At 36.8% G+C, this 16497-nt stretch overlaps 1 protein-coding gene across 1 annotated transcript in view; it reads right to left on the bottom strand.

Moving 5' to 3' along the window:
• LOC122066956 overlaps positions 1 to 16497 on the bottom strand; it is a 30679-nt gene that overhangs the window by 11445 nt on the left and 2737 nt on the right. Inside the window, exons 2-9 of the mRNA XM_042630803.1 lie at positions 9055 to 9170; positions 8226 to 8434; positions 7206 to 7325; positions 6500 to 6628; positions 6291 to 6416; positions 630 to 685; positions 437 to 536; positions 174 to 291 (exon numbers count right to left, since the gene is read on the bottom strand). Coding sequence (XP_042486737.1) covers positions 174 to 291; positions 437 to 536; positions 630 to 685; positions 6291 to 6416; positions 6500 to 6628; positions 7206 to 7325; positions 8226 to 8434; positions 9055 to 9170 — 974 coding nt within the window. The remainder of the gene's footprint in view (positions 1 to 173; positions 292 to 436; positions 537 to 629; positions 686 to 6290; positions 6417 to 6499; positions 6629 to 7205; positions 7326 to 8225; positions 8435 to 9054; positions 9171 to 16497) is intronic.

Below are 16497 nucleotides of genomic sequence, written 5' to 3'. Positions count from 1 at the left end.
CAAAAAAATTTAAATCCATGGAAAATTTATATATATACATATTTTTTCAAACCATTAAGTTATGAACGACGATTTTCTGGCCCTCAAAGAAATGCAGGAAACATAGAGTTATGATTCATTAGACATGAACATAATTGATGAATAAATCTCCAGATTTAAAGAACTCAAAGTACCTAGCCCAGATGCACTTATTATTCCAGAAGACTGGACAACAACAGTTCTTGCCCTATGGAAATGAACAACAGATCCTTTTATGATGCCTTCAACAGTTATATCTTCCACTCGGCAAATCTACATGGAAACTACCAAAATCATTATCAAAAGGGAATACGGAAGCTAACAGAGTGTACTGAACCTGTAAGCCTACAGTAACCAATAGAATTAATTCTCAATTAAAAATGACATTTGTCAGCATTTAATCTAACGAAAGAAACACCTGAAGAGTGAAGGCTAGAGAAGAATTCACGTTGCAATCCTCAGGCGGATGAAGAAGTTCCATTGGGCAATCTTCGGATTCACAGTAAAGCCTCGGTGTCCTAAACATATAGCAAAAGAAAAGAACTTAAATAAATAAACAAACAGAAAGGAAGTAAATTTGTGAGCGAAAGCCTATGCAACTCTAAACTTACACGTTATTAGTAGTCGCATTCTCCAAGGGACCCTGCAAAATAGATCCATGCCCAACCTGCATGCAACATTTAGAAGATTCACTCAGAAACATATGCCTGAGCAACATAAAAGGGGAAATAAAATAAGGCATAGAGCAAGTTAAAGCATTTTGAAGTTCAGAAATCTCTAACAGAGCACATAAAGGAAATCGAGAAAGTATACAAGCAGCCAACGATTTCAGATAACATTGAATATTCCGGTCAACAGGGGGTGGTGGGGGGAAAGAGGGGGAGCCGGGGAGGAACTAATATATCGTCTACATTTGTTTGGAGCAAGTCATTTATTGAGTCCAAAAACTAACAAAAGAACAAACATAGAGCCAATGGCAAATCCCAACTAAAACCTGAACCAAAAAAAAGGGGATCAAAGATGGTGCACCCATAACGAAACAAAACAAATCTAAATGACTAAACCCCAAAAAAAAATTTAAAACAGAATATTTTTATACTCCCATAACAACAACACATAATAAGAACTTTTATCCATACAAAGCACAAGTCAAGAAGTTAATTTTAAATCATCCAATAAAGAAAGGAAAGAGAACATGAACCCAGATTAACATCCATATAGAATTCTATTCGCACCCATGCTAGCACGAATAACATTAACATCAGATGATGACCGATGCAGTATGCATTACATGTTATGCAAGAATTTCAACAGAACCACAGCCACCCAAAGTACAAAGCAAAACAATGCCTACGAGTGAAAAATGCAGAAATAAGCCAGTAGAGAATAGCCAATATACAATTAAGGAGACAAATTTGTTGAGAAACATCTACACAATGGACCATACACAGTTGAGTAGAATAGCCCATCAACATCATACAGCCAGAAGTATTTAGATGGGTTAAATCCCATGTTGTGATGCAGCAAGGATCAGAGATCCAATTAGCTGCTGGTAACAGGCCAATTAAAGATAATATGGCTCTGATTAGTTGAGAAAACCAGAGAGCAGAGACTGATGAGGGAATTTAAAATTCTGAAATTCTTATTTAAGAGTATGAAAGAAAATTTTTCTACCTGACAAACCAATGAATTTGAGACCAAATTATTACGGTTGATTTCTCCCGATGATCTATCTTATTAAATTATGCAGGAAAATCTTAACCACTGAGATTCTGGAAGAAACAATTGGACAAATAAGGAAGAATTGGTAAAAGAAGAAGAAGAAGAAGAAGAACAAGAACAGGGACCTACTAGATGATGATATTAGGGAGATGCTCATCTATATCTGAGGATCAGATCAATGGTAACAGAAGACAGGATATGAAGTTTTTAGAAAAAAAAATTGAGGGAAAATAAAGGAGGAAAAAGGGGTACCGATAGGGAAGAAGACAAAACTCAACTCTATCCTATTCAATCTCGCACAGCTAGATAGTAGGGTATATATATGCTTACATAAAACTTCAAAAATTTTACTCCCACCATGACTATAACTTGCTCAATGCTAATATAACTCAAACCACCACACATTTGACCTTTAACAGACTTAAATTGACATAAAGTAACTCCTAAACTGACTAGGGAATCAACACTCTAAAATCCTAATGAAACTAGGACCAAACAACCAATTTGATTTCCAAACTCCTAATTCTACCAGGAGATGACTTAAATCCTAAATCAAAATCCGAGTATCCCCATTGATCTAAACTTTTGTGCTTTATAATTGACCCCATCATAACCAAAAGCACAATAACCAAGGCCCATAACTAGGCTGTTCATGAAGTGTGACAGCATTATATTGGATGCACACAGGTGAGGGAAATAAAGAAAACATATCATTAAATCAGAAGAAATTTCCCTTTCAATATGACTACAGGGTTTCTGTTGATGCAGAAAAAAATTAAATTAAAAAGCAAATGATAGGGATAGAAAAATGAAAGAAGCATAAAAACAGGAACCACGTGATGCAGATCAGCATCAAGGAAGGTACTCCCAAATGTCAAAAGTACCAAAAAGGAGAAAGAACCTGACTCAGTAACTCAGCCATACGGTTGTGAATTAAGTCAGGCTGCGTTTGGTAGTTTTTTTCTTTTTTCATTCTACGGGAACAATAAAATGGAATCCTTCCTTTGGTGTCCACGGTTCTTTTTTCATTTATAAAAAAAAATAACCGGGTAAAAAAAAGGGTGGGAGGGAATGTTGAACCATAGTTAACCATGTTTTCAACATTTGAGAAATGTTCCATTTGAAAAAAAAATCAAATGTCCCCGATAATTTCCCCAAGGCCATAACCTTCTCTATCTTCTTGAAACTCTGAAGAACTAGTGATGCAGATATATCTGCATCAACTGGAGTGGTGAAGAATCCGTGAAGAACTCTCGCTCGATCCCTGCTCTCCCTCAACACTCTCGATCACTTGTCTCCTTCATTCCTGTCTCGGTGAAATTGGACTGAGAAACCCTTTCCATGAAGAAAAAATTCCATTCGATTCCCTCTCTCCCTCATCCCTGTCTCAGTGAAACCGTTTCTGAAACAGATTTACCATACACATTTTTTTGGCAAAAAACGATTTTTTAACACAAAAACAGAAAATTCGGGTTTTGACACAAAGTGCTGTTTCTGGAACAGAAACATTACCAAACAGAGCTCAGTCTTCTCTGGATCTGGTTTGGGTTTCCTTGAACCAGTGGGCTTTTAAAGTCTAGAATCTTGTTTTAATATTGTAGGTAGTGGGATGAATAGGTTATATAAGTCCAGGGCCTCCAGTCCCATAGTATTACAAGAATTGATTTCGTTTAGAACACTCCAAACAGCTCATGGTTGGAGGAGTTTAGATTAGTTTGAAACTCAGTTTAGTTTCCTCTGCTTTATTTTCCATCCCAGAGTATGAGAACCAACTACTCAACTTGATTAAAGAATGTAAAAGGGTAAAGACTACCCACATTTTTCAGTTGAATAAATCAGGTTTATACTAATAATTCTGTGAGATTCAAATGACTGCTATAGGAAACAGTAGAACTTTGGTGGGAATCCAAAACAGGCTGGTGGGACTCCAAAGTCCAACCTCTGTCCAGGTGACAGGCTTGGATCATATACTTTTCAGTTCTTTCTTTCCATCATCTACATCAAAACAGTTTAGTATCTTGACTTATGTCTTATATTGATAAATTCGACTGTTGAAATCAAGCTTTTGTTTTGTCATCCCTTACTCTAACCAGATCTGAAATTTTTGTATTGTTTTGTTCATTAAAGATCAAGTCTTTTGCTGTTTCTTGATTCTCCTATTCCAATTAGGAAATCTGAGTTTCTCTTCCACAAGACATGATATTTGAAATCTGGTTTCAGAGATAACCATCAGACTTCGCTCTTAATCTGTTTCTGTTCTCAGAAAAATCTGAACTTGCTGCTATTTTGAAAGAGACTTATTGCTACTTAACTTGCTGGAATTCTCATATTACTCGTATTTTTGGCTACAGTTTCTGGCTTTGTTTCAGTTTGATATCTTACTAATAATATTTGATTCAGTTACTGTTCATCTTTTATACTGTTTTTGAGATCAATCCATATGTTCTTGGTTCTATAACAGTCCTAATCCAAAAAGGATTCTTCAATAACTTTGAATCCGAACATTGGATTGATTCCAGATTCTGATTTCTGTTCTGATGCAGAATTCATGTTGTTGAACCGGGTTGACCCTTCAGGCAACCTCAACCGAGATGAACCGGGTCCGATTGGATTTTTGGATTCATTAGGATCTTTAGGATTTTATTTTGTTTGGGGATTATTTGCAATCTTTTAATTTAGGTAGTTAATAGTCAATTAGGGAGTTACCAATTTAAGTTTATTTTGTTTCTAATTTCAATAGTTAGAATTTAGGAAGCAAATTAGGAGTTGCTAATTTAATTTTAGATTTTATCAGGCAAGTTTTAATTCCAGTTTATTATATAAAGGCATGTAACCCAAGTAATTGGACAGATTTTGAATGATGAATTGATTTGAAGGTTTTAGTGCCGAGTATGGTGCAAGTTGTGTGACCCCTTTCCCCCTCTGAGTTCACCCAGGGATTTCTTCCCTTTCTCTCCAGGCCCTCCATCAGTTTCTCTTCACAGAATATAGTATTCCATTAAGTTCTGAAGCGCATCGTATATATTGATTTTCTGTTATTGTTCATTCTTCAATTCTGGTCATATTTAATCACTTCACTGTGACCACTGTGATAAAGGCTTTTCAACAGATTTTCTGCGCCTAATCTCTTAGGCTTCTAGAAACCCATCACCACCCTATGATGGCATAATGGCCAAAAATGCAGGAATAACCTTTTAACACCCCCTTGCCGAAGAGACTACTCTTTCATCCAACCTAGGAACTAGAGAGAGCAAGATAATTCCCGAGGAGGTCATCTATGGAAATGGCACCCATTAAATTAATGCATGAAAGCCTGCAAAAGCCCAAGCAATCACATCAATTGAGTCTCTTTCAACGATTAAGTTAACAAAACTCAGATTCCTATTTATTTTAGCCCTGCCAGAATAACTAGAATTTCAGCTTTTCTTGGAATCGAGCTACCAAATTGCTAAGAAAAGCATGATACTTGGAAAACCACAACATTACTAAAGATTCCAATGCTATTGACCATCCGAGATCCCTTAAGTAATACCTAAAATTTGGCAGCTGGACGAAATTCTCCAAAAGGCTGCCAGCATACACTATCTAAGGCTTGGAGAGGATCAAAAGGTTAGGAACATGTCTATCGCATCTGGTTCTCTGATGATCTGTTTAGTATATTTAAATTATTTAGAAATGAGGACCCAATACGTAGTAGCCTTCATCTTTACTGACTCCACAATCGGCCAATCATTGTAGATTCTTTAATCCCCTCCTCACACCCCCCACCCCACCCCCCCCCCCAAAAAAAATGAAATTTACTGAGAAAAGAGGGGAAAAAAATGAACAGAAACAAAATCCTCCCTCCGACAAGGCAAAGAGGAAAAGACCAACTATATACAACCCCTTTAGCAGCAAATAAGAAAACCATTTCACTCCACCTTAAAAGTAGGAACAAGCACAAAATGTTCCATGCAACAACTTCCAAGACCTACAGCCCCAACCTCTGAAAGGCCTCTTGTTCGACTGGTTAATGAGTTCACAAGCTTTAACAGAGACACATAGGAGCCCTCTCAACAAAAACACATGCTCCAAATGCCCCTACTGTTTCAAAATAGATAAAAAAAGCAGTTTCTTGATTCACTCTCGCAAGTGCACATCAGTCAGAAATGAGATGAAAGGTGATATCCACGTGATATCTATTCTCCTTTGAAGCATTTCAAAGTTAATACCTTTTCGAGACCCACCATCCAAGAGATGGCTTTAAACCACAGTGGAGCTATTGGCTTGCATTTATTTTTGTATGAAACGTAATAGGGACAGGGACACGGTCGATTTGAAGAAAACAGATCCTCACAGTTAGCATGTAAAGATAGTTTGGAAGGAGAATTTAAGAAATTCAAAGTTGAAAGGGAGAAACTCAAGAAACCGCATCAAATAATAATATAACTCAATTAAATCATAAGAAATATAAGCTGAAAGGATGGGTGCACTTGAGAAAAACTGGATTGGAAATGAAATCATGTTGTTAAAACATAAACAGACAGCAAAGGATGAAACCTTCCACTTACATGAATCTCATAAAATAGTGATAGGATGAGACGTTGAGCTTCAATTTGATCTCCTGGTCCAGATAAATTCAGCAAGCCTTGCCCATGAACTCCCAGATTTGCATTAGAATGTATGACAGAAGATTCCTGAAAAGAAGATATGATAAGGAAGCTCACACATCATCGACCACTGTCATGTAGGAAACAGAAAATATACTATAGTGGAATACCTTGAGAACGACTAAATTGCTAGCCTCAAGCATTGAAGTTGCAAGCATTGCGTCCCCACCACCATCTATGAGCATTTTGGAATTCCACATCAAAAGCATTTTTACAGTCATACGCAGTGCCCCATAAACCTAAATTTGATCGAAAATAGTGGCAAGAAATTAAATATAGAAGAAAAATATACATCAAAGGCAGAAATACATACTTGTAGATGTATATCACAAAAACCAAAGACTACAAAGCTAACAAGAAGAGGAGGGAAGTCTCATAAAGGTCATATCATTCCGGGCGCGGGCCAATTAATAGCACACTGTGAATGGCATATGCTATAGTAAGTAATCAGTATATAATCATTTGGAAGAAATAAGATATGAAAACAATGTCTAAATGTGCTCTCTTGAAACAAATCAAGTTATCAATGATCAGGAATTATAGTTACTTTATAATAATAGTACAAAGAAAATACAATTATTATTTTTTTCAATCCATGTGTAGAGAAACTTCGTAGTTAATACTTTGTCAGCCATTTATGCCAAATTCTAACAGTAAAAAATGCACAGTTATTTAACCTCCATGCAGAAGAGAATCAAAAGTTGCATGAATGAATCCCTTAAATCAATGATCGAATTCAAAGGGTGATCTTTATTTGATACACAAGTGACTATATGTAATTCGAATACGAATCAACAAATAACATTTGTAACTTACCCTAAGTTTTGAATCACTCATAAGGAGCTCTTCTGCCATAAGCTCAAACTCTGATGATGGATAATGCGTGAGTCCAAAGGTCAAAATCCCACCACACAATAAACTAAGCTGTCCTTGAACCTATATAATGCATCAGCGAATGAAGAAAAATGGTCACACAAAATAGGAATTCCAGAAAATTATACAGAGTACCATCAACCAAAACCAAGAAATACCTGATGCAGAAACATCTATCAAAGAAGATACCAGAAAAAATATAATTCGCATAAGAGGAAGAAGAAAGAACGAATGATTCCAAAAGAACAAAACAAATCAGAGAATGAGCGAACTGTCATTTTGTACGGCTATGGCTCATACTGCGACTAAGTCGATGTGGCAGAAATCATTTCTTCATGTTCTTGGTTTTCCCATTACTAAACCTAATGTGTTTTTTGAAAATCAGGTCGCCATCTGCATTGCCAGTAACCCTGTTTTTCATGAGTGAACTATCATTTTGTACGGGGATGATGTAATGGGAACTTATCTCAACTCCGTTTGTTACTGATCCGAGCTTGGTGATATGTTCACTAAAGCCTTGTTTCATCCAGCTTTTCTTAGGGTTGTTTCAAACTGAGCATGATGATGTATATGCTCCAGCTTGAGGGTATTTTGGGGATTAGTTGTTTTATGTTTTAACTAAGGGTATAGTTGTCCTATTTTGTACTAATATGGGGTAGTTTAGTCTTTGTATTTGGTTTTTTCACCTTATAGTATAGTAGCTCACAGTAGGAGGTAATTCAACCTAACCGTGAGTCTCCTTCTTTCCCATCGTTCTCCTCCTCTCCCTATTTTCCCTCTCTTCTTCTTTTCTTCTCTTCTTCCTTCATCTATTGATTGTTTGCATGATCTCATGCTACAATCTTAACAGAATAGAAAATGATAACCAAAATATTGTTTCCCAATAAAAATGAATTGCAGCCAAGATAGAGAATAAAGAACAAACTTTTACATTGCATACAAGAGTTAGATCTATAATTTCACCTGAACACGACTCCAAAGCAAAGGAACAGCAGCCTTCGCATGATTTCGTACAAAAACGTTTGTCCAAAGTGGCTGATTGGGAAACTCTAAAAGAAGTGTATCAGTATCTGTTGACCTGTTGTGATTACTGACAATGAGGCTTCGGGGAATGGAATCATAAATAGTCCCCGCTGCACCAGCATTCTGCGGACAGCCAAAACTTCTTCCTCCTGCAAACAACATAGCAGAATTGCTAACAAGATTGAATATAAGAAAATTGTAAGGGATAGAAGTACCACCCATGAGAGCCCAATGGGAATAAAAGGATGTCATATCTTTAACCCTTTAACCCTTTAACCCTTTCAGATCAAGCAGCAAAGGTACAAGGGCAATCAAACCTCACAGAACGTGAAACACAGCCAACTAAAAGTTGCTTCAACTCTTATAACAAACATGAACAACTAAAAATCAAGGAAAAAGGAGGAAGAATAATACCAAGAAATCGGGAAAACATGGATAGGCAGCCGGCAGGATATTCTAATGTGAGACCTAGAATATTTTTGGAGTACAACAAACTTCAATCCAACTAGGACCACATCGAACATGATGCTTTTTTTTTTGGTGAATAGCAAAGCATTTTTTTTAAGAAGTGCCAAACCTTGCATTATTCAGCTGCTTGATACATCACACAGAAAGTATCTGATAGTAATAATAATAAAATTTGCCAGTACTTGATGTCCAATAAGTTCAGTCAAACCATACATGATTGGAAGTACTCTAACAAATTATTGTCTGTACACAAACACATACAAAACAGAGAGAGAGAGAGAGAGAGAGAGAGAGAGATCACCATGAGCTAAAATTGTTTGGTCATCATGCCTGCTGTAGACGTCAATAGAAATTCTACCACCACCACCTCCACCCCAACCGTCACCTCCTGATGCACTTATCCAACCATATCCAATCCTGCTCTTGACAGAAAGGAATACTTAGAGAAGAAAACATTTCTAGCAAGATAAACGCTGGATATGAAGAAACAAGAAGAATAGGAATATTCAAGCAGACATCTTAAAATCTAAATTTGCATCACGATATCGAAAATATACAATCGCCATTACTGGCTAATTCAATACACGGCATCAGGTAGAATTCTCATCAGGCAGGATACAGAAGAGCTTCTGGAACTGCATGATGCAAGATGCACAAAAGAGCTTCTGCAATTGCACGATGCAGGAGCATGCAAACCTAAGAAATCCACATTTAATCAAAGAACAATGCAGTCAAGATTATATGTGCCTCAGTTGAAGATGAAAGCAGGGTGTAAGGCCGAGTACATTTGCCCCTCCAAGACCCTGCAGTAGCAGGAGCCTTGTGTGCTGGGCTGCTAATTTTTATTTGTTTATTTATTTGAAGATGAAAGCAAAGGAAATAGGTTAGTTTAACTTGTGACGATATGTTTCCAGGTGGAATCTTACAAGCAACGGCCCAATTCATATAAAGGGGACGTGAAAGCCATTGTGCGTTAAAGCACCCGCTTTCTTGCTTCCTTTTCGGGTTCTTTCGAAAGAACCAGCAAAGGGGACTATTTCTCTCTAGCCATGAGAGCAGAGACCAGTAAAAGAGCAAGTAAGCCTAGCTGGTGTGGTGGCCAACTCCATGAAACGATTAGACTTGCAAAACTCTTGCAATCATGATTCAATACCTTAGAAATCTTACCAAATATGGTAATTAAACGTTTAAAGGAGATTCCAAATTTTCCATTCCCTCTACTTCAGTACCAACTAAACAGAGCCTACAGCAATACGGAGGGAGAGAGTCCAAATCATTGTATAATTAAACCAAAAGGTGAAATCACACCTTTCTTTTGCATCAGGAGATTTTTCAAACAGTGACAAGTTGAAGAGGACGACCCGAGAAGATGGGAACACAAAAACAATAGGCAAAAAGCATCATATCAATTTTAACAAGAGCCTTTTTCTTTCAGTTTATTTTTTTCTTATATCCATATGTAATTCAAATAGGAATAGAAGGGTGTTGGGTATCTTTGAAGTGTTTATAATTTGAATTAGTGCCATCTAGTCGAGAAGTTTTTGATTTAGAAGTTGATGAAGGAATGGAAACCAAGCAGGCGTATGAGATTAGTTAAGTTTAGGCTTCAATTTTTATTAATAGTTCTCTCCCTTTCTGATTGGTTGGAGCCCTTTGGGCCAATCTTAATTAAGATTACCATGATGCAGTTTTATTGCTGTCATTATTATCTGCCGGAATCTTCCAATTTTCTCCTTGGGAGTTGGGAGTATTCTGATTTCCTCTCAATTTAGTTTTTTTTTCATTATCTTTATTAATTGATTGCCAAACCGAAAGGATGTGTATAAATTAAGGCTCCATTTGGTTACAAGGAAAATTAAAGGAATGGAAGTGAAATTTTCAAACCTAAAAAAGAAACTTGTGTAATCATGTCCACATGATTATGTCACTAACTCCAAATCATTCCATATTTGGTTATTAAATCTCACTTTACAAAATTACATCTAAAAAGTATCAAAACGAAAGGGAAAAGTGTCAGAGAGCTAAATAATCCAAAAAGTGGAAACAATTCATTTATTAACAAGTTTGCTAGAGCTCATCATGACTCATCATCTTAGACTAATATCTATCAATCAGATCATTTTTTATGGATGTATCAATCAGATTATTTGTCAAAGAAAATAGAGAAATTCTATTCAGTTGGGTACAACAGTATTGATTGCAGGGTACATGAGGACAACAGTATCAATTTACTACATCAATGTTTCTGCACTTTGTGACACAAATACGGATGGGACAACTATTCCACATAATGTAATTTGACATATTGAACCTCCCCTGAAATGTCAAGCAAAGGAAGTCAGCATCACTGACATACCCCAAAGGAGGAAAGATAGAAGAGGGGGTGGGTTGGCCTCCCTCATATTTTCTTTTGCAGGTAAGGAGGAAAGAGAATCTATCAACGATCTAGTCTTTCATTGCTTTCTTGCCTCGAGGATTTCCACTTCCTCAAGGTGTTTGATATGGATATATTACTTCTGATGAAGTGGTTGGCTATGTTTTGGTGATAGTCCTCAATTGGGAAGCTGGAGATGTTTCTTTATAGGACAATCCCGGCTACTCAGTTGCACACAAGGTTCACAGTATCGGGTTTCGACCTATGGGGAGACCGAAATTTCGTGGGAAACATAGGAAATTTCGAGGATACCGGGGAATTTTTTCCGGTATGGTGGAAACTTAGGTTTCAACCCCCAAACAGTGTTTTTTTTTGTCTGATTTTTTGTGTACAACCTATTTTAAACATTTCTAACACATTCACATCATTAGTTTCATTAAAAAAAAAAACACATAAAGTCTTACTTGTGTGGTGAACCAAAGGTTCGATAATCATTAAGCTGACTTGTTGGCTTAAATTCTGAAATTTTACTACATAATGACTATAAATAGTCTACAATCTTCATCAAAACATAAGACATAATCCAAATGATCCAAAACAGATAAAAATATTACATCATCAACAGTTATCTATCAACACTGAACAATAGTGACTCAATTACTCAACATTCGAAAGTAGTGTAACGCAGGAGTAGATTACAAGTAACTAACTCCACAGTTTATAACCCCAAACAATACAAATAGGAGTAAGAAATAAAGAAATAATACCATCAAATAAATCCCCAAGGATACAATGCCCATATAGGAGCAAAACTATCCCAAAACCTAACCCCATGGGAGAGAGAAAGACCTGTTATAGAACTGGAGAGAGAGGTGCGGCCAGGGCTGTAGGAGTCCGATTGAGTTGCACTCTTGGGCGTAGATAGTCCCTAGGGAGGGTACAAAAACCACCAAAGTTGAGAGGATTCTAACGGCTGACTGTGAAGTTATAAGCTTTCTTGATTTTCAAACCTAAGAGAGAAAACTGAAAAGAACCTTCAAGAACAGCAGCTGAATGCTTCCAACAGTAACTAGGTAATGATCGTGGGACCCTTATGAGGCCTGGAATACCCTGATTGAAGACTTGGCTGAACAGAGTACAGAAGAGAGAAAGAGAGGAGATCGACCTCTCTCCTATTTCCACTAGGATTGCTGATCGGTTCTGATTTCTGGAGACTTATCAAAATCTAAACTATACCTCTTGAATGTTACAGCAAACAAAATAAAAAAGAATAATAAAACAGATGGGGGGTTGAGAATGGTGAAAGAGAGTAAAGGAAGTAGCTATCTCAGCCTGGGCTTCTCACCCACAACTATCTCAGCTGCTCTAAGCATTTAATTGCAAACTTTCTTTCATAAATGCAAACCTTCTTTCATTCAAATCTGTCCAATAATGGAGCATATGCCTATCTATTTATAGAGGAAAAGTTTATAATCATACTAATACTAGGAGCTAGTTTCCCAATAGGACAAGACACTCCTACTACAACTAGGAATTCAAAATAGGACTAGGACTTGACTTTATGACTCCAACATGGAGTAAGACTAACTAACTAATAATCCATATAGGACTTTACAACCAACTAATGGCCTAATGGGCCTTTATTGAATTAAATAACAACTAATTAAACTAATGAATAAAATCCCGTTTTCCTACCTTCTACCCATATTTTAGGCCTATTAAAGTGGCTCATTTCAAAGAAAACCTATGGGATCAAAGGCCCAACACATACATAACACAACCCAAGGCTTATTTGCAATAAAATAAGCCTAAGTGACTTGTCTACATCATAGTGACTCAATTCCAAGTAGAGTGTCTGGGCGGTTCCATCCAAGTAGTGACTCACTACCCTCAAAGCACGCATGTTATCTTTTCTAACATTATTTAGTAAACTATATATACCTTATATCATAAAAAATCAACATTAAGCCACATCAAGTCATTAAAATCAACATTTAGACACATCAAATCATAAATAATCAACATTAAGTCACATTAAGTTATAAAGAATCAACATTCAGAAAAATGCTCCTGTTCTATAATAAGTTTGACTGATCAAATGATTTTTATTTTTACATGAGACTTTTTGTATTAGGTATAACATAAAACCAGCTTTCCAACAAGTCTAAGATTACTTAAATCTGAATTATAATAACATAGTTATGCTTCGGTCAAACTTATTTTAAAGTGCAAGAATGCTATTAAAATCGCCTGAAAGAAAATAATTTTAGGGATATCAAAACAAAAGATTATTTTACCGGACTTTCGGTTTTTAGCAATGTTTTAACATTATAGGATTTATAAAATTTTCATAATTGAGAAAAACCCCAGCATTTAAATGTTGAAAATCGCCCCTATAACCAAAATCCAATTTTTGTTCTTGGACTGGGGGGTTGACTATTTATCCTTTAGGAATTTGATTTTTAAACTATTTTTATTGGATTTAAATAGGAGGTATTTCCTTATTTATGAATAATATCTTAAGTAAATGATATTTAGCATAAATAAGTGCAAAAAAATGAAAATCTCCCCTATTTTCCCAAGTTTCCCAAACTTGGGAGAAAAAATGCACAAGAGAATGTCGAAATTTCCCATGTTTCGGTCGAAACCTGTCGAAACATGGGAATTTTGGTCGAAACCAAGTCGAAACAGGAGATTTTTTAAAATCCACTATGGTTTCGTTTCGACATATGTATACCTGCGAAACATGCGAAATTTCGCATGTTTCACTCAAGTTTTCGAACCATGGTTGCATATAAGGGAAGAGTGAAATGGCAGGCCTATCCAAGATTAAGTTCACCCTACCAATCCCGGCTACTCTTGTATTCAAAACTGTATGTTTTGCAAAGCTTTGACTTTTTTCCTAATCAATAAAATTTCTTTTTATTGTTGATAACAAATAAGTACATAAGATGAAAGATAACAAAGCTCGGCTCTATAGCACATAATCACTATGCACGATGATTAGTTTGATGCTTACTTTTATAGACCAATGAAATACCTATTGTTTGATACATAAGAAATTGTCCATCCCATTTTACAGACAGACGACTAAGCTCTATAGCCTGACCAACAAAACAACTATAGAGCAGACTCTAGTTTTTTAACCAAAGCAAACCCATAGGCTTGCAATGGTCAAACAAAACAAACCTTAAGCTTTGTTTTCCTGAATAGAAAACAAAAACAATAAAGGTTCACAAAGGACAGATAAGGAGCACAAAGGCCTAACTGATGAAGCAATGTTACAAGCACACAGCAATGAATGAGGTGCAAGGTGGACCTAAGGCACATGCCTAGAGCAATCACTTCATAACACCAGTCAGAACATGTGTCTGAACATGTGAAAATCCATCCAGAAGTTTGTTGTACATAATACTGCACACAAGTTAACTAAAAGTTTTCCACTGCTCTTGCTTTGTAGTTCTAGCAAACATATAGAACTGTGATGTGTCCACTCTTCGTGTGACTTAGAAATCATAGAGATAAGCCATCTTCATCTTCTCTCCTCTCCTCTCTTTCAAGTTAACAAATTTTTTGGGCAAGTTTGTGGAACATCTGAGACAGGGTAGCATATTTAGCACCCAAATTAGGTGGATTAGCAGGCCCACCCTGCCTTGGTCATGTGTTAATTTCATCCCAAACAGAGTTTTCCACATGAGAAAATAAAGAACTAAGAACCATTAAAAACTACTGTTTTGTAAAATAGTTGCATGGATAAAAACTACTGTTTTGTAAAACAGTTGCATGGATAAAAATACATAGGGGAATATCCAATACACAGTGACCTATACAGTTGACATGGCACATGAAGTTTGACTCGTTAACAAGAGCAAATAATGCAACTTTGTGTCACAAAACCTTGCTGTTGGGTCCAACTGTGGGCCCATTCGGAAAGAGAGAAACTCAATTATATGGGTAGGGGCAATTTTATAATTTCCAGAACAATTTAGGACCCCCTTTTTAAAAGGCAAACAGGACCTGGCATTGAATTCAAGGAGACACCTGCGCCTCGGTCGCCTTGCATCCAGGCCCCCTCAAACGCCTTGGGTTGCCTAGACGTTGTGACAACTATGGGACCTGGGATTGAAACGTAATCAAAATTAAAGGAATAGGGTTAATCTGGAATCGCGTATTAAGAGTAGGACAAAACATAAGGGGTTCAGATTTTGGAGGTGATGCAGTTAATGGTGTCCAATCAGGACAGTTGAGCCTTAAAATACTTCTTTTTTTTGGGGGGGGGCATAATTGGGTTTTATGGGCCTTCGGCTTGTTGTTTTATTTTATTTTTCCCATGTGCTATTAAGTAGTCAAGTTAGTTTAATCGAGTAGAGTCCTTGTAGTTAAGTGTTTACGTTAGTTTAGAAGGTTTAAGAGTCATTGGTGGAGTCAATTTAGGAGAATTTATCTCTGTTAATCACTTGTGCTCAACACCAGCAGAACCTTCCATTTGTTCTGCATTAGGAAGGGTATTAGGTAGATAACACAAGATGGGTCTTTAGAAGCAAATATGAAGAAGAGGTCTTATTCTACCTTGCATCAAAGCACGGGTTTATGATAACCAGCAATCGTATGAATCAAGAGAACTCCCTCATCCAAGTTCTGATTACCCTGAAATTTCGGGTATGATTGCCAACTCAAACCCCTCTTGAATGCAACTAATGGTCATCCCAAACAGTAAGTAAAGAAAAAGGATTTAATGTCTGAACCTGAACCCGATATCAGATCTGGTTTCAGGTTACTACTTCACTACAGAGGGAGTTCTAGGCAATGATACTCAAGGGGTTGAGTCACCCTAGACTGGTAGACAGATTCCCAGAATATTAGAGAGAAAGGAGAAGGAATGAGAAGAATCAATCCCAAGTCCTGATCAACTGTTAGGTCATCCAAAACAGGGAATCGCAGATATGGGTAGGGAGGAGAAGAAGAACAGGAAGAAATAGAGGGCAAACCTGGAAGGAGGACAGGATTGATGGGGAGGGGAGAAAAGGAAGAACAGGAGTGTATAACTGGCTAGCAGGCTTACGCCTTAGCACATCGCAGCAAAACTCAATTTCTTCAACTCATTCAATCGTTCCAATAAAGAGTTGTACGAGCTTGCTTATAAGCAAATAAGGAAAGTATAAATAAAATAGGAAACTCCCACACCAGACTAGAAAGGGAGGACCCTTAACAACAGGACTCTAATAAATGAGACCAAAACAAGGCTGGAGACTTTTCAGAGGTATCCCAGCCTGACTGAATAATAGAATAAATTGAATAATAAAATAAAAGGAAATTAGGAGTCCAACAGCTACCACTATCCTGGTTTTTTAAGGAAACCAAAAAATTCCA

The sequence above is a fragment of the Macadamia integrifolia genome, chromosome 2 (genome assembly GCF_013358625.1).
Source record: "Macadamia integrifolia cultivar HAES 741 chromosome 2, SCU_Mint_v3, whole genome shotgun sequence".
NCBI lineage: Eukaryota > Viridiplantae > Streptophyta > Magnoliopsida > Proteales > Proteaceae > Macadamia > Macadamia integrifolia.
Note: the sequence above shows the minus strand (reverse complement) of the source record. Positions and strands in the feature narration are given on the sequence as shown.